Source organism: Folsomia candida, unplaced genomic scaffold (genome assembly GCF_002217175.1).
Source record: "Folsomia candida strain VU population unplaced genomic scaffold, ASM221717v1 Fcan01_Sc009, whole genome shotgun sequence".
NCBI classification, from domain to species: domain Eukaryota; kingdom Metazoa; phylum Arthropoda; class Collembola; order Entomobryomorpha; family Isotomidae; genus Folsomia; species Folsomia candida.
This window is the reverse complement of record NW_019091201.1, coordinates 1,106,053-1,125,103: the sequence shown is the minus strand read 5'-3', so window position 1 is coordinate 1,125,103 and position 19,051 is coordinate 1,106,053. Positions and strand designations below refer to the sequence as shown.

The window sequence follows — 19,051 nt, the reverse complement described above, 5'->3', positions numbered from 1 at the left end:
TCGTGGAGGTGGAGGTGGAGACCTTGAAATTTTGCCCCTCATTTGGGACACGAATTGAAAGAAAACATTCACACCAAGCAACAAGGGTCTTCTGGGCTTAACGAGAGTCAAAAGTTTCCTCTGGGATTTGTAAAGCCGGAGATGCCTTACTTTCTCTCCTTGACATGGGCAAAATGTACATATGGTGAGCTTCAAGTCTTCACCAATACTTTCTCGCCGCCATTACAACGACTGTTAGGAGGAAATCAATATATGTATCGCATTATGGTATCCAGGTCGTCTAAAAAAACTGGTCGTGGGTAAAAGTTTCCTGAAAGTTATGAAGACGTCGGCAAGGATTGGTCGGATATTTGGATATTACTGGAGAATCTAGACGGGGAAAAAGGATGGAGAGGAAACACATTCAAATTTCCTTGAATTCGGAATAAGAAACCTTGCATAAAAAAGGCACAGCACTTTCTCTCTCTGAGAGATCTCTTCCTCGGCGTGAAGGCATCCTCCTAAATTTTGCATATCTTGGTTTTGCACACGTTTTCGCCTTCAACAAAAATGAGTTCAAAGAGGATTTGTTGTCTTGTTGTGCGATGCTGCTCTATCCTCCATCCTCCTCCCGCATATCTTAATGTGTAACACAAAAACGGGGAAAGGGTTGGGAGGGATAAGAGGCATGAGTCAAAAAGTCAAATCAGCAGCAGCATCGTCCCAGCTTAATCTCTGTGTGTGGGTGCTTTTTACCCCCGCCTCGCGAGAAGAAGAATTCTGGAACACCCGGATGTTGAGCGATCAAGTAGGAAGACGGAAAGAAGGAACGCTTGCTTGATTTCGACTCGAGATTTTTGCAAGTGAGATATTTCCGTCTTTTATCATCTTTCATATCCAATATTCCGACCAGGATGGAATAGCAAAGTGGAAAATATCTACATTTTTGCTGAGTTAGTAGTCCACCAGTCAACGCACTGTTTGTACGTACTCCTCCCACTCTCGGAAAAGCTAGAAAACGCTAAGCTGAGAAGGTTTAACTTTTTCAAGAATTTTTATTTTTATAGCGAAACGTAAATAAAAATAAAGGAAGAAAAAATAACGAATTTTGCAGTCCCATCCAGCAGAAGAAGAAGATTGGTGGAGATATTGAAGATTGGCAATATGCGATATGTGTAGATATGTGTATGTGTGGATATGTGTATATGTATATGTGGATGTGTGTGGAGAAGAAAATGTGGAGAAGAAAATGGATTGTTTGGTTTTGGCATTTTATGTTTCTCTGCTCCACTTTCTCCAGATGAAGAATGCACTCGTGCCGTAATGCTTATCTTTCCCCGTTAAGCCACGATACAAAATTCCTAAAGAGAAAGTCTTATGGATTTGGCTCTCTTTCTGTGTTGTTGGTCAATTTACTTTGCAATTTTAACTCTTCATAGTTTACTCTGAGACGATGTCCTTGTTGTGTTGTTCCTTGTCCTTTGTGATGTTGTGATGTTGTTGTAATGGGAGTCTTTATGCTTCACTGCGTCTTATGATCCTCTTAAAAATCTGGACTGGGCCATGGCTCAATGGTTGTCGTAGGTATTGGCCAGACACAAAAAATGATGCTGTTTCGTAAAAAAAATTCATTTTGTTAATGCAATTTCCACTTTAGAAGACACACACTCGCTCGGAATCCAAAAATGGACGAGTCAGTTGGGTTGGCTGCTTATGGGGATTATGGGGAGCTGACCGATTCGACTAAAATATGAACATGATGCGAATAACATTAGGAATGGAACGTTTGGATCATCAAACCCAGCCGCAATGGTCTCTCTCGTATATATAAGTGGGGAATGGAGGAAATAATGGTATGTCTATGATGATAACGACCGAAATTGCGCTCTAGTCTGGTTCATATCCTCCCCGAAATGGGAAATGATTGCTACCGACAAGGAGGATAAGTGAAGTGTGGCTGCTTCTTTTTCAGGGCATTTATGTATGTATGCGGTTACGTACGTCCCTGCGACGTGATGATATTCCGATCCCACATATTTTCTCGGGTAGTGAAAGTTGAGCCGTGTTTTGCAAAAGATGAGATGTGAAAAAATTCCTTGATTACATAAGTATGCAACGAAATGGAGGAACGTTGTCGTCAAGTCGGAGAGTATGTATTTCAAATTTTGAAGCATCCGTAATATTGATAAATTCCTGGGGAGGAAAGTTTTCAAAAAAATGTTGACATATTCAGCACGCGTCTTTTGCGTGAGTGAGTGAAATTTAGTTCCTTCATTTTGTTTATGTGCCCCATTTTTTAAGAGAATGGGATATTGAATGGATGGCAGTACGGTACGGTATGCATGCATATGGGAAAGATAAATTTCACACTTGAGCAGAACTTTGTTGGGTAAAAAGACAGTCTTTTTCACTGGATTGGATGGGAGCTCACTCAATCCATAAAATTTATTTATACTGTTGTGTATATATCACATAACAATGACAATGATAATAAAGTCAAATCCAAAACTCCAAACAGACCTGAATAACAACTTCTTACAACGAGATAAGGATATAGCATCAATGGTTACAGACACGTATTGTAAAGTTTTTTAAAATCTATGCATGATTCGAGTTTGCAGTAAAAGTTGCAGTGAATTGATTCTTAGAATATTGTCTACTACAAATTTTTTGCAGTAAGTTTGCAGTCTGAATTGTCAAAAAGTTCAGTAGGAGAATATTGGAGTACGTACGTTTAATTATCATTGTTGAGATTGATGTAGGTAGGTATTTGAATGTGTAATAATATGTATAACTTAATAAAATATCGGTGATTTTACTTTGTACGTCTACTACTGCGAATATATAGAATTATGCAAATATGTACTTGACCTATGATTAATTATGTATATTATATATATATTCTAATGACTTAAGAATATGAGTGGTGGACTAAATGGTAAATAAGTAAGTCCGGATTTCTACTTCTTGGTTTTACTCCAGCACGATTTCTGACTCTACGTTTAGTCCAAGAAGCTCATCTCCAGGTGATTCGTACTCGGGCATCTGGAAACAAAGAGAGAAAAATCATGAGTTTTTTATATAAACCTTTTGACACAAAGGGTTGATATGTTTGTCAGAGATAAGCAAAAAAAAGAAGCGAGAGTGAAATCATACAAAGTAAGATGTACATAAAAGAGGAAGCAGAAAATCGCAATACAATTTTGCATCGCCGACTTCTCGGTATTCCCATTACATTCCTACACAATTCTAGTATCCGTTTTCTTCTTCAGTAGTAGAAAGCGAAGGAATAAAGTGGACCGTGGCATCCTAACCTGACCAAGATTCGGATCGGTTTACTTGATGTCTTTCATTTCAATAAAGCAAACCAAGTCTGCCAATTTTGCACGCGAGACATGACCAGTGACAAAATCCAGCCAGAGACAACAATGACATCCAGAAACGAAGTACGTAAAAGATTATTTTCATTCAACTCTGTTTCGCAGCAGAATTATAGTTTGGTTTAACTCTGTGTTTGTGAGATGGACCATGTTCTCCATTATTATTACGCGATTCGACCCAGCCAAGCCAGCTATACAGGAACTGGTGGAACATTGGCAGGATTACGATGCTCTCCTTCCTCCCTTTCTTCTTCTCCAAAGGAGATTCCAATCTGCTGGAATCTTCATTTTTATCGCTCTTTTTCTGTTGAGTGCTCAAACTTCAAAAATGTTGTTGAAACCGAAGGAACCAAACCCATCCAATTCACCTTCCCTTTTTTCTCATTCTGGACGAATGGGTTCCCATAATACCACGACGACGATGGTTATTTGGCCGAGAATACCTTTTACACAGTCCAACCACCAAGACCACTCGGATGAAAAGCAGGTCTCCTCGAGGATAAGATGGATCTTCTTCTACTCACTTTTTACACCAGGAGGAGAAGAGGCAACCCTTTCCTACGAGAAGTAGTAGTAGTTCTAGAGTGGGTGGGTAATAGCGTATCATTTACTTTACTTGCTAACACCACCACCTTGTCCTTTCGTCTATATGCTTATCTATCCTTATCTGCTTCTCCTATGACTCGGGCATCTCTATTGTTGGATCATTGGATTGGATATCACTTCACCTCTATCAAATATCTGGTTGGGCAAAACAACCTGGATTCTAGAAAAAACTTTTCTTGTCCTTTTAACACAGACCTGAGAACTGATGTCCTTCTCACATACCTATAATTTTGGGGCTGTTGAAAACACTCTTTCTGTCGATTCAAGTGTCATTTAGAAAGTTTGCTTCACTCTACTTGCTGGGAAGAGAGAGAAGCTCTTCTTATTAGGCTTATTATACCGTGTCATTTTTATTGTCTGTTTCTATTCCCTCCTTATTATGATAAGACACGACAGTTATCTTCGTCTTGTAACAGTGATAGCGGCGGCAAGGGGCATATGTGTGAGCCTTGTAGGGACGTGAAAATGGTTCAAGTGGGCCTATTAAGAAGACTGAGAACGGTTGAAAAGTACCCTTCACTCTGCTTCACCTACATACGTACATTCCTACCTAGTTAACTTTTAACTGCCTCAAGTGTTAAGTGACCCTGGTATTCTCACGTAGAAGCGATGTATTACTCACTCTAACCCAAAAGTGTCAATGTCTTTCTTTCCCAATTCTGGTGTCATTGTTTTATCTGGAGCGATCTCTGCATTCACTTTGTTTGTTAAAGATAGATGAGACGAGGATTGGAAATGGATGGATGGATGAATGGTGTTGAGGATGGAAATGGTTTGTTTGGATAAAAGTCGACGATTTTTCCCTCGATAAGGATTCGTTTGGTCAGCAGAGGCTGCATTGATAAACAAACACCAGAAAACCATTCATCCATCCATCCATTTGTTTTTGCAGCTTGCGTTAAATAACCATTTCTTAAAAGCATCTGGACCTCGACTCTTATTTTTGGGGTTGAGTTGGTCAGTTTTTGGTCGTCACATGTACCCTTCTTAAAGGAAAAGATTGACCATGTATGCACGACTGCTGCTGATTCAAGAAAAAGTGGGCACGAACGAAGTTCAAATAAAAATCTTTCGTCGCCAAACTTATTTTAACACTCCAATCATCTCTCCCAACCTATTTACGGTGGCTGACTGAGATATATGCAGAATGCACTGCCTGCCTAATAAGAGGGAGAACAATGAACATGAAAATAAATGAGCCATTGGTGAAAATTAAATGGAAATTGCATCGCATCGCATAGAAAGTATCCGCCTTCACTCGTGCTAGATATTCGAAAGCCAACTGTATGTAGCTTTTCCTGCCCTGTATTTTTTGTAAAAAAACTTCTTCTTTCAAAACTTGGAGAGAGTAAAAATAAATGACACTTTCAGACTTCAAATTTGGCTCTAGTTACTACTTACTTTTAGTTAGTTACTTCCTATAAAAGAGGGGGAACAGACAAGGCTTTTGTGCCTGATTTTACTCACTTTCTTTCTTGTGCGAATTTCCCCGAAGGGAAATCATAAAATAGGAATAGAAGAAGCGGAGAAAAAAAAATTATCGGACTAAACTATAACATCCTCTCTTCCATCCGTGTAATAATAATACGAATACTTCAGAGCTAGTGAGTGAGAAGGAAGGTGAAATTCGCAATTTTTCGTACAATGTTCCCCGTTGAATGTGCCAGCCATGGAACGCATTCATTCACACAGGAGCAAAAAAAAATCCTAGGGTGCATAGAACTATGTGCTGCCTATCTACGCCTACTTCTTCTTATGCATATTTGATTCGCAATCTGCATAAAATTTACGGATGAATAGGCCACTTCTTCAACATGAATGGGAAATAGTTTGAGAAAGAGATTTGTGTTTGAGTTTTTCTCTCAAGACTTTTTTAAAAATTCTCACGGCAGTCACGACAGAATTTGTAAAAGAGCAAAGTTTGAAGTTAAATTGTTTGTTTTTAAAACATTGGTGAGAGTAATGAAAAGTCAACTTTTGGACAGCAACCAGGCACCAATACATGTTATACGTAGGGGCAATTTGGCTTTTCAAGTCCCCTGATAATTTTTAACTGGAAGAGCTGCATATTACTTAATGGAAAGTGAAAAAAATGAGCAGACTGCATGATGCTGATGCCCCCATAATATAATCATCATCCCTCTTCCGACCAACCAAAGTGTAAAGGAACTTTATACACGAACCTCGGAGAAAGTTACAGAATTTGCAATTCAAAATCAAAGTCTGAAATGAAAAGGCATAATTTCGCTGAACGATAATAAAGTAAAGTGGTGTGGCCGTGGTGGGTGGATGTCTGTCTTTCTGCAGCACTAAGTGGGAAAAATGTGGAAATGTTATATTGTAAATGTGTTGAAGGGAAAGAGAGAGAGTGTTCTTCCTTTTTGACTTTTACAATTTGACTTTTTGTACTTTTCCCCTGTCACTGAAATTCATACGATTATTATGCAGCCAGACATGAGAAGGAGGAGGAGGAAAGTTTTCAAGTCAATGAACCAACTCATATTTAGAGTTGGGAAAGAATAACCTTCAAAAATCTTAAGTTAAGTGGTAAGCGACGTCCCCTTTTTGCAGAACTTTTGTCAAAAATATTTTCAATTTCCTCCTCTCCTCCACCCACGAAATCAAGCCTAACGACTTGCCATCCTTTATCTTGGGGGAAAGTTTGTTGAACAATTTGCGAAAAGTTGCATCTCATGGAAGTCGAGTACACTAACATGTAACGACTGTTATGAAATTAGTTTATGACCTAGTAAACCCAAGTTAACTTGGATAATTAGCTTGCATTTGTTTTTACAACTTTGCTTTCTGCTGCTTTCCTTATCTTGATAAGAATCTCGCTCATTTCATTTCATTCACCACCGTCTTGGTTATTTTAGAACCTTTAAATTTCGCGTAAAACGACTAAGGCGTGTTTGTCCCAGAGCTATTTCAATTGAATATCCAAGGTTTAGGATGTGGTGTTTGTTTGTGGAGAAAGTGGCAGTGCTCTAGTCACGCGGGGTGTGTGTGCGAGTAAGTAAATGTAAGTGGAGCTGAAAGGGCGAGATAAAGCAAAAAGTGGGAAAGCTTTCACTTCCAAGGCCAGATTTATGACTCTGGCTGCTCCCAGGAAATTGAGACATGAAGAAGAGCACGCATACTTCGAACTGCGAGGGAGGAGGAGAAAGTGGAACTAATGGCAATCATTGCACCACTACCATCGTCTCTCTCGGAGATATTGAAGTCGAGCCAAATAACGGTGAAGAATGCGTCATGGTGAAAGCAAGGGAAAGGAAATTAATTAAAGAATTTGCATTCAAAAGTGAAAACAAGAAGTAACCAAAGTGTGTGACGACAGCTGCGGTAATTCATACGACTCGTCGTCTGAGTGAAAGTAAATACGGTAATAATGTGCTTACCTGGAAGTAATGATAATCCGGAATTAATTGTAATTGTCACGCCCATAACGGAGCCGGTGTGGGTGGTGGGGGACGCCTCGGTGCGGGGAATGGAGGCGGGGGACGATTCGGTGGGGGAAATGGGGGCACAAACATTGGCACTGACACTGAATGTTGTTGTCCTTGATGGTACGAGGGAAGTGTCCCATTCCCATTAAGGACACCGTTCTGATGGAGGTGGGGCTGCTGTTGATGGTGGTGATGGTGGTGGTGATGATTATTTAACGTGTGATGATTAGAGACACTGGCACTACTCACATTAATATTTAGCGGGAGGGTGGACCCTCCAGTGGAACAGTTGTAATTATTACTAACACTACTCGCCACACTGCTCCCACTTCCAGGTCGGGTTAATGTTCGCGAAGAATTGGTGAAGGAAGCTCGAGGGTTGGGCAAAGCGCAGCGAAGCTTGGTCCAAAATAGTTTGTCGTTCGCGGAGAGGACGGTGGCTGGAGGAGTGGAGAAAAAATGTGGATTAATTTTGAGTAATAATGATTACTTGATGCGCTATACTCTGATGGAATTAAGACAGAATTAATGTAGATTAAAGAAGAGACTCACCTGAACGTAGGCAGACGCGAAGGTCCGGGTCCAGGTCACGGGTGGGCAGATCTCCCAAAGTTATCGCGACTAGGCGATTCTTTTTTCCGCGGAGGGCGGCATGAAGTGCCGATTTAAACTCGAACCGACACCATTCAGACTGCGCGAATAAGTAAGAAATTAATGATCGAGTCTAAAAAATTGAGACAAAATTATATGCAAATACATACCTGAAGAAAGTTCTTCGAGAGAACGAGCACCGTCCTTCTTGACGATTCGACCGCCTCCAGAACGGTATCAGCGATATACGACGTAACAGGAAAGTCCTTGTAATGCAGACACAGCCTGTACGGCTTGTCGCATTGTTGTTGAAGTTCATTCGCAAACACTTGACTGACCCATGTCTCGTCCTTCACACTGTGCAAATAGTGCCATTTGTTATAGTTGGGGAAGTCTTATGTATGCTCTGCTCATACGAAATCTGGGAAAATGTGATTAATTACATACCTGTAAGCCACATAGGCATCATACAGCTTTTCGTGATCATCATCCAAAGTTGTTTGATAGCAATGGTTCAAAGGGCACTTTCCAACGGCCCAGATTCTGAGAGAATTTCTCTTTCTGCACACGGCCACAAAGACGGAGCCGATGAGCAGCACGATGGCGGATATGGTGAGGAGGACGAGTGGAAAGTAGGGGGGGAGGTAAGTCTCTGGAGCTTCGACGGCACCAGACAATGCCGTAATTTCCGAGCACTTGGTTCCATTCATGTACACGAGGGAAAATTGCTGCCCGTTAAGGCGACAATTCACTTTCTGGGCATCCATCAGTTTAGCAACGTTGGATTGGATCCACGGAGCGGCTTGAGACAAGAAGTCGCAGTCACTGCAGGACCTAAAGGATAATCATTTATGGTGAGTGATGATGGTGTACAAGGGGTGAAATGAGACTAAAATGCAACTCCATGAATAAAGATTGCTTACCATGGATTGTTACCGAGGGCAAGCTCGATAAGGTAAGGGTTATGTGAGAATTGGTGGATGGTGAAGCGAGTTAATCGATTTCCGTCAATTCTGTTGTACCAAAGAGAATGCCATTAAATATTAGTTAGCTAAGAGATAGGCTACAAATGAGGCGATAATCTTACCTTAAGACCTCCAACATACGCAACGTGGTGAAAGTATTGTTGGCAATGAATTCGATCCGATTGTTTTGCAAATACACTTCCCTCACTGATTCTAATGGCTCAAGTTCAAAACCGTTGAGCGTTGTCAACTCATTAGAATCTAGTCGCAGAATCTCTAATCTCTTTAATCCGGAGAATGTCAAGTTTTGAATTCGGTAAATCGAACTTCCGTTCAGATATAGAACTCGCATATTCTTTCGCCCGATGAAAACATGGCTGTTTAATTCTCCAAAGTTATTTCCATCCAAGTAAACTTCTGTTGAATCCATTGGTATTCTCGCCGGAACGGAAATGTGACCCTTGTCAGCGCAGTCGACAATGTTAGCAGACCAAGTATCGTCGTGGTAGCAGGTACAGTTATTTGGACATGTCATTTCACAGTCGCTATAAATTTGAGTCAAGCCATTAGTATTTCGTAATGCAAAGTTTGATGACAAGTTATGCAATGAAATATGCACATATTTATGAGCACCATAAGTGAAAGTTACTCACCAGGCATCGAAATCACAACAATGACAAAGTGCGAAACAGTGTGTCTTATACGTGCACAGGAATTGCGACGGGTCAGCAACAGCTAGAGGGACGTAGAACTTATCTCGGTTGTAGACCAGCTTACAATACACGCTGTCCAGATCCATCACTTTGGGATGTTGTCTCAAATGGTCCAATTTATTGAGACGCTGCAACCACTCCATGTTGCAATCGCAGAGGATTGGATTCCCCGCAATGTAAAACTCTGGGAGAGGTTTGTTCATTGGAAAGGGTGCGAGTTGCATTGCTTTGAAGTCCATGGTTTCAATTTGATTGGCAAAAATGTCGACCCTTGAGAGATTGGCTTTCTTGTAGAATGTGTGTGGCTCCACTAGAGAAGGGTATGAATATTAATGATAACTTGGCTAAATTGGGTCTCAAGGATGACAAAACGATGTTATGTAAGTGAGTGATGTAAGTAATTTAAACAGTACTTTACTCACCAACAGAAATGAGATTATCGTTGAGGTAGAGCATTTCCACGCTGTCGGGGATGTTATTGGGACCGATTTTTGTGATCCTGTTGAACGAGGCGTCTAGTAAAATAATAAATAAAAGTTTAGTTTGACTTTTACTTTTAATTTGATTAATTTTATGTCTTGGGAAAAAGTTACCTAAAGTTTGGAGACGAAGGTTGCTCGCTTGAAAGTAGTTGCCCAAGTCTTGAATTTCTAAAAATTATACAACCCATTGATTCAGAATTTTCTTTGAAGCGTATTGAATTTGGTGTTTGCATAGTTAATTAATTAGTAATTGCGTAATCACCATTCTTGTGGATATCCACCCACTGCGTTTGTGGTGGTATGAGGGCAAAGTCGAACCATGTCAATGCATTGTCTGAGACATTCAGCATTAAAAGGTTGATGCTTTGGACGAAGATGTTGCTGATGTCTGTCAATGCATTCGAGTCGAATCTGCATCATGGCGAAAAAAATCGTTATGAAAATTGTTTACGAACAAGTTATGCAATTTTGTAAAGGGCGAGTGATATATTTACCGGATAGCTTGAATTTGCGTGTTTCTGTCAAGTGCTCCTTTTTCGATGAAATTGAGCTTGTTTTTAGCAATGTTCAAAACCTTCAAGCTTGGCAAGTCGGTGAGGTCATCCTTTGACAAGTTTTGTATCTTGTTTCCGGTGAGACGAAGACCGTACAAGTTTGGTAGTCCAATTAACTTGGGGGATAACTGTTCAATCTGGTTTTCTCCGAGGTCGACGGTTCGCAAAAGGGTGATATTTTGAATTGCGATGGGAATTGAAGTGAAAGCGTTTGCATTCAATTGCAAATCTTTCATTGAGGAACAGTTGGAGAAAGCGGTGGGATGGATGCCGGTCAAGGCGTTGTTATCGAGGGAAAGTAAACTCAGGACGAACAGCCCGTTAAGAGCAGTCGCATCGATGTAGGATAATTTGTTGTGGGACAAAATTAAGGTGTGCAAGTTGTTCATGGAGGAAAATGTGTTGGGCTGAAAAGTAAAAAGGGCGAATGGTTATGCATTTGTTGATGTTGTTTGATAATATGCATGCGAAAAGATGATGATGATGCAAAATAGGTAAGTTAAATTCATTTCTTACCTCAATCGTCTGGATTTCATTATGTTCCACATTTAAAATTTGGAGACTGTAAAGATCTTGAAATGGTTCCTGTTAAAGTGGAAAATAAAATGTATTCAAACTTGTCTTTCGCTATCCAATGGTGGATTCATAAATAATTTTTAAAATGAATGTCGCCTCACCGCTCCAAGTCTCGTTAACCGATTGTACGACAAGTTCAGCAAAACGAGGCGAATTAGTCCCGAAAATATACCGCTGGATGTCCCATTATTCATCGCCGTGGTTGTCGATACGGCCGTGGTCGGCTCTCTTTCCATTGTTGCGGAATCATTTGAAGTTGCATCACTTATCGGGCTGCTTGATCTCCCACCCATCATCCAATTCGAGGTTAACACATTATGCGAGAGGTCGAGAACGACCAACTTTTGCAAATTCTTAAACAATTTGGGTGGCAGCGAACTTAGCGTGTTGTTGCTCAAGATGATTTCCGTCATTTCTCTCGAATCTTTAAACAACGTCTCTGGCAGGGCGACCACCTTGTTGTCTGCCATGTTAAACACGCTCAACTCGGTGAGTCCGGCCAATGCTCGATCCGCCACGACTGAGATTTCATTTCCAGTCAAATACAGTTGAGACAGAGATCGCAATTTAGATAAGCCTCGGGGGGGAAGGAGGATGAGTCGATTGTACGAAAGATCCACGACTTTCAGCCCCAAGCGGCACTCTGACCCTCCAAATGGCCCACCACCATTTTCCTTGTTGGTATCGTCCCTATCCCTGAATCCAAGGTCGCTAATATCCTGCAACCTGTTCAAGCTTACGTTCAAGTACTCGAGGGATTTTGCAGGGCAAAAGAGACGATCGGGAAAGGTCCAAATGTTATTCGCGGAGAGGTCAACTTTCTCAATGTGTTGTAAATGTGCAAAGACTCCGGATGCAATATCCAAGCTCAAAACTGGCCAGGCTGTGTTATGCGTGCGAATTGTGAGGTTCTTGAGAAGTCCTAATCCGGCAAAGACCGAGGTTCCCAGCCTGCTCAATTTGCAGTGTTCAATATGAAGGGATCCCAACCTCGTGAAATGGGAGAGACTTCCAGCTTGCAGGGAGCTCTGATAAATTGAAGGTGGATTGTTTACCTCGCTCCCAATAAAAATATGTGTATGTACATCAAACAAAATATGCAATATTACCTGATAAAACAGTACATCCGAGCATTCCAGATTCAACGAAACCACCGAATCTCCCGATATTGTGGAGAAGTTTGTCTTATCAAATTCGCTATTGATCGTCCTCAGTCGACACGTGAGCGACACGTCGCCATTGTTTTGGCCAAATGAGCGTTCACATTCTTCAAGGTGTTTCCCACGAACTGATGTGATTGCGATGGTGGACATGAGAAGGACATAAATCACCATTTCTTGAGCCATGATGCCCACTTTCTCACTTGTTCTCCTCATTTTCGAAGGACCCAAATCCAAAAAGATTGGTTGGGAGGGGAAGAAGAAGCGAGAGACTTTTCCACTTTTGTTACTTCATACAATACGACTACCTTTGGTCTCTTCTCGTCCGTTTGGTGCTACCCTTTGTTGGGATGATGAGCTGTTGGAAGTTTTTTTAAAGTTGTTGGAAAGAAGCACCTCTGCCACTACGAGAGCACTATCGTTCATTCCGAATGTCCCTTTTAAAATTTACTGCTCAGTGCAGTTGAAAAAAACTCGGTGAACACGGTCACACAAATTCACACAACGTGGAAACTTTTCTTCTCATTTGCGTTGCACAGACAGAGAACAGATCCTTCTCACTTGATTCTATTTCTCTTGTTGTTGATAATACTTTTTAAATTTGTTACTACTTTGTGGTTTGGTTTGGTTCGTTTGTCGTTTCGATTTCTTCTTTGCATGGGAAGATTCTTGTCTTTTTGAATAGAAGAAGAACAATAATGAGATGATTTCGCTGTGAGGAGATTTAAAGCTGGGAGTTAAATGACGACGAGTCTTAAACGTCCTGGAATTTGGATAAAAAAAAGGAATAAAAAATTTGAAGGAAATTAATGACATTTTCTCAGTTTCACTCATCAATGTCGCATGACACGAGGTATGAGTAAGGAGGAAAGTGATACCGAAAAAGAAGATGATGATACTACCTAAAATAGTTTTTTTACTATAAGTCTTGAAAAAAAGTTACGTTACAAATTCCCTACTTGTAAAAGTGGAGTGTAATGTGTTGAAATGTTGAGACATGCATGGGAACAGGTTACGCAATGCATACAACATTTAGGAAAACCTCCAAAAAATCAATCAATCTCATTCCTCGTAAAAATTGTTTTACCAATATTCGTTCCTCTTCTTATTCAACTTCTTCTGAGATCGACCAACAAACCAACTGGATTTTAAATGAGAGCAACGTTAAAATGATTTCAGAGTGGAATTGGTCGTAATTTTCATGGTGCACCATATAATTTAGGTAACGGGATTGCCTTGTAATGTTTTAAGAAGAAAATGGATAGATGGAAAACTAGCTGCATGAACTTTTTGTGAGAAATGTTTACTTTTTTGTAAAATTTAAAATTTTTAAAAATTTAGACACGTTACACACTCGATTCTTTCCGCGTTGGGTAATAAATCTTGAAGGAAGAAACACAATAAGTACAATAATTCAGGACAAACTGTTTGGTATCAGTTTCATTGCGTCTAAAATTCCCTGCCTATTTACGACGAGCCGGTGGTGGTGGTGAGAGGACGATGAGTACCAACCAAGTAGTTACGATCATTTTGTTTTATGGTCTCATCTCATATCTTATCCGGTTTTTAAAAACCTTGGATCTCTCCTAACTGTCTTCTTGTTCTTTGAAATATGTATATAAATGAGGCTAGTTTGATATTATATCTTCCTCCCTGCATGCCGACGAACAAGTCTCAAGAATAGTTAATAGTTAGTCAGTCAGTAGACATACAAAACAAAGTAAATCTATCGACAAGCTTCGTTCTCAGAAGTCTCGAATTTCAACTTTTTGGTTGGTACATAGCCCTGGAAATTTTCAACATCAGAAATCTCTCTTTACAATCTTACGTAGCATCGAAGGAGCTGACATGACAGCTAAGTCAACAATCGAGAATCAACATTACACTCAATCTGCCCATCCAACTTGAGACACTTGAGAGGTGTCTTTACAAAATATGGGAGACCTACCAACCAGCAAACCAACATGGAAAAACTGTGTCGTTGCACAGTGTTAACCGTTTTACCACAAAATCTTTTAAACGAACGTAATAAATTCAAGTGTTTTGCTTTCTTTCAAAACAATTTGTTTTATTTGTCTTTAAAAATTCTTATCTTAATGGTTTAATGATTTAATTTTAGATTAATTAGATTAATTAATTTTAGACTAATTTAGAATAATTTTAGAATAATCGTTTTAGAATAGTTTTAGAATAATAATCGTTTTAGAATAATAGTTTTAGAATAATCTTGTTTGCTTCTTCTGGGAATTTTAATTTCAAAATTGGAATTGATAAGTTCTAGTCAAGGCTATTTAAATATTTAAGCGGATAAGAAGAAGATGCGTGTGTCTTGAAAAAAGAAACTATTTAAGCCTGTGTGTGCACATAATACTAAATAGATTGGATTTTAGTGTAGTGTATTTAGTTGATTGTTGATTGGTGATATTGATAAATTCAAGTCACTTGGTTCATTTAGTTTGTTGAATTTGGATTAGTTGGTGGATGGACTTGAGAGAGACTGACAAATGAGCTTGATTTACTTTTGCCTTTTTCAACTTGCATTTTACTTCACGACGTTGTTGGTGGGGGAAGAAGAAAAAGACGACTACTTTCGAGGCTTGAGACGAGATAAGACTTTGGCTAATTAATTCGACCATGAGAGCTGCTTTTGTAATGTAATTTGATATTGGATGCAGCAAAGATGCAGCAAAGTGCCTGCCTGCCTTGGTCTATGTGGATCAGAAAGATTGAATTCTTGACAAAATTAGTTTTGCTTAAAGCTTGTCTCATTTTTCTGAATGTTTTAAGACTTGAGTGCTCTAATTTCACAGGTAAATAATTTATGGTAACCCTAATAATAAACTGGTGCAAGGTGAGAATCTCTAGAAATCGGATGAGTTGTTCAACAATAGAATTTTAACAACTTTAATATGAACTCATTAAGGGAGATGAGACTCGTGTTTAGAAGAATTTATGCACAAGTTTATGTTTGTTTTTTTAAGGAAGAGGTGTATCTTACCTCGTTCTCAAAATCCGTTTTACAGTTTTCCGGCACAATTTACGTACTTCACTTGATAGCAGAAAACATGAAATTTTCACGCATTTTTACTGTCTCAAAATTGTATCAGTTCAAATACCAAAGTTCAGTTTATTCACATTCCACTCCTTATTCTAAAACCTTGTAAATTTCAAAAGTAAGATTTTCAGAGTTCTTTTCCTTAACAAATTCCACTCTTCTCTTGTAAATATGAAAACTCGTTTGAACAAGTCGTTTGACCAAGAGCAGTACGTCCTTTCGCAACGACTGCTTTACAGAAACTGAACTCTCGAGTCGAGATGCAGTCTCATTTGTTCAATTCGCTCCCTTCTCTCTGCTGCTGCTTTAACGGAAGGTTTGCTGGTTATGGATTCTCTGGTCTTCTATTCATCCATCCCACCAAAGTTCCAATCCTGTACTGAGGGCCTTTCGAAACTGTGGTATGGTGTTGTAGAGTTGGACAAAAACCGTACTTATATACAGAAACCAGTGCCTTTTCAATACCCTGAAGAGTCTCCGGGTTGTTGGAGCAGGCTTGTTACGTTCTAAAATGTTGATGCACTGCAAGTACGCCCTGCATGTGGAAGGAATGGATGCCTTAGTTGGTTAGCTTTTTTTCATGCGATGCAGTAACGTGTTGGATACAAAGTGAACGACTTGTAGGAACTCTTTCTTCTTCCCCCCATCCATCCATCCATCCACATTTCATTTCGAATTTGAAATAGGAACCGACACAAAGTTCAGTTGGGGTCTGTGTTCCCTCTTTAGTTAGTCACACTTTCATTATGTGATGGTGCACTGCGTTGGGATGATATTTTTCGAATAAGCGAGGCATGCTGTGTCCCTGTACGTATTTATATGTGCATGTGAGACTTCTTAAAACGTGGTGTGTAGGGAAGGAAGAAGAAGGGTGAGGGGACCCTTGTTATAATTTTGGAAGGTATGCATTCACTCATGGGAGAAGGAGTGTTGAGGAGGCTGGACTTGTTGTCAAGTCCTCATTTAGAAAAGTGGAGACGTAGTGCGAAGTAGGAGAGAGAATAGCCACGTAAAAGTATATAGGAAATGTTAATTGGATAATATTTATCAATATGAGGGGAAAAATAGATACGGGTTTTTAATAAAAATGAAAATTCAATGAGTATTGGCAAACTAATTATAAATTAGTAATTCATAATTTTGCGCATTATAACAAAATTCAGTTGAACATCAAATGTGAAGTAAATAGATACGAGTTTTTATTAAAAATAAAAATTCAATAAGTACCAACTAATCATAAATTAGTAATTTATAATTTTGCATATCATCGCAAAATTCCGTTACACATCGAATATGCAGTATTTTGTAGAAATTGTCGCACATCTGGATCAAACTTTACACGTTAGTAGTACAACATACATTCAATAATGGAGGTATATACATACATACATACATCTAGCTTCAGTTTATTTTATCCCATTCTTAAATTTGTCCCTCTCTCTCTTTGAATTTGTATGAAACTCGAAATGTTGAATGGCAAGTCAAAGAGTGCAATTAGGTAGGTTTAAGGCTCAGCATCGGGTCATTTCATCCATATGGTGAAACTATCAATCCATGAATCAGTTTATTTTATTTTATCCGTGTATGCTTCTTATACATCGCATACTTATCGCAATTCATCCATCGGTACAGTTCGACTCTAACAATAACAATCATACACAATGTGGACCTGGCAGCGAACGAAGGTCTTTTGTATGTACACTTGCATCCACGCACATAATAATATTCTCTCCACAATAATAAATGTTGAGACTGCGAAGTCTTGTCCGACCCAACTAAACAAATAGAATAATATACTCCAATCTGTACCTACTACATAGGTCTAGTTGTGCGTATGAGACTTCATTTTCACATATAAATATTTTATTTATCAGAAATTCTACATCTCTTCTGTGTAGAATGAAATAATCTGCTGGCTTCATTTTCTTCTTATGTTCACCAATAATACATATGTATGTACTCCACTTCATTGAGAGACTTTTGCATTCAAGGAGGACGAGAATAAGGAATGAGCCACCCTCATGACTATTGACTGCGTGAAACTTCATTGGAAATTTTGGGTTGGCTTGTGATACTGCTTCCTTCCTTCTTTCTTAATGGTCTTGAATAATGCTCTTTCACTTTTAGAAAAATTATAAGAACAAGAAAAACCCAAAGAAGGAAAATCTTTACAAGTCACCGCACGATGGAATGGAACAGAGAGCAAGAATTTCCGTGTTCACACTTTTCTGACTTTCCTTCACAGCTCATTATGATCGGCACGTTTTTCTTGTTCTTCCAAATCCAACGACATTACAAGCGTGTGCGTATTGATGCTACAAAAATGTCAAAAAAGCAACACATTTCTTCTCACTGAACATTACTTGAAAGTGTCTTCATTTTTAGATCTGCTAAATCTGGTGGATTGGAATGTGATTGAAATACTTGAGATTCCTTATCATTAAGCTGCAACTCTTAGTAAAATAAGAGTTTCGCAACCAAAATAAGTACTTACCCATTTGATCCTTGGCGTTCTCTTGTACAACTTCAATCTCTACTCTGAAAAGTCGAGATGACCAAATCACAGCACGGCACAGAACCTTTTGATTAATTCAGATTTGAATTAACCATAATGTTCCTAGAGCTTTTGCTTGCTGCAACACCACCATCGCCTCGCAAGTGGTGCCACACACACATGACAGCTAATAAAACGAAATAAAACAATGTATCATTTACATTTAAATTTATTGCAGCGAGTTGATTCAACTCTGTTGTGCTCAATTTCTTCTTTCTCCATTCAACCAACCACTAACCAAGCAGCAGTCGCAACGCAACGAGGAGATTGAGATGAATCTGACAGACAGACTTCATATACTAACAAACGATGAAGAGACATGCTGCTGGCTTGAGGATGACAAAAACCGGCCAACATTCACATTTTATTTATTCGCAAAATTGTACCCTAAGTCAGTCAGTTATTGTTGTGATTGTGACATGTCAAGTCAAACGCTAACAACAACAAGACTGGGATAATTTTCGTGGACCAAAAGTCAGTCAGCTAAATAAGCAGCACGCAGTCAATAGTCTCGTAAAAGTCGAATCAGATTTGATGCGTATTACACACACACCAACGTTGGGCTGCGGATGATAAAATTGTTAACCACAAAAGACGAATGGAATTTGTCACAAGAAGACAAATTTAATACGAGAAAAAGTTAAGGCATGAGGAGAGAAAGAGTGGATTTTTTTTCTTCTAATTCTGATTGGATCGTTCCCTGTCCTTCCTTATTATTATTCCCAGTGGCCGCGGAAGCCGTGGGGACATCTGGGGGCATTAACTTTGTAGGATAGGGGAGGGAGGGGTTTATATAAGATGGGGAGATGATGGGGACATAGAATAATCGTGGGGACATTGTCCCTCTGTCCCCACGGTTCCGCGGCCACTGATTATTCCTTTACAAAGTTGAGCACAGAGAAGTGAAGTTCTGCTCCGTCACTGTCAACCCTTTTCCTAATAAAAACAGAAACGCGAGATGCAAATTTTGGCCTGGTTGACACTTCTTAT

The 19,051-nt window shown here is 39.5% G+C and overlaps 1 protein-coding gene across 1 annotated transcript; it reads right to left on the bottom strand.

The window, feature by feature from the left end:
* Nucleotides 1-2,360: 2,360 nt before the first annotated feature.
* Nucleotides 2,361-15,848, bottom strand: LOC110853905 (toll-like receptor 6). Its single transcript, XM_022102259.2, has 16 exons — nucleotides 15,451-15,848; nucleotides 12,402-13,215; nucleotides 11,394-12,320; nucleotides 11,233-11,301; nucleotides 10,657-11,123; nucleotides 10,425-10,573; nucleotides 10,274-10,330; nucleotides 10,103-10,195; nucleotides 9,621-9,990; nucleotides 9,090-9,512; nucleotides 8,926-9,015; nucleotides 8,450-8,836; nucleotides 8,173-8,359; nucleotides 7,964-8,102; nucleotides 7,364-7,851; nucleotides 2,361-3,024 (listed from the first exon to the last, which is right to left on the bottom strand). Exons 2-15 carry the CDS (start codon nucleotides 12,666-12,668, stop codon nucleotides 7,400-7,402), a joined length of 4,077 nt encoding a protein of 1,358 aa, XP_021957951.1. The 5' UTR covers nucleotides 12,669-13,215; nucleotides 15,451-15,848; the 3' UTR covers nucleotides 2,361-3,024; nucleotides 7,364-7,399.
* Between the last annotated feature and the right edge of the window lie 3,203 nt (nucleotides 15,849-19,051).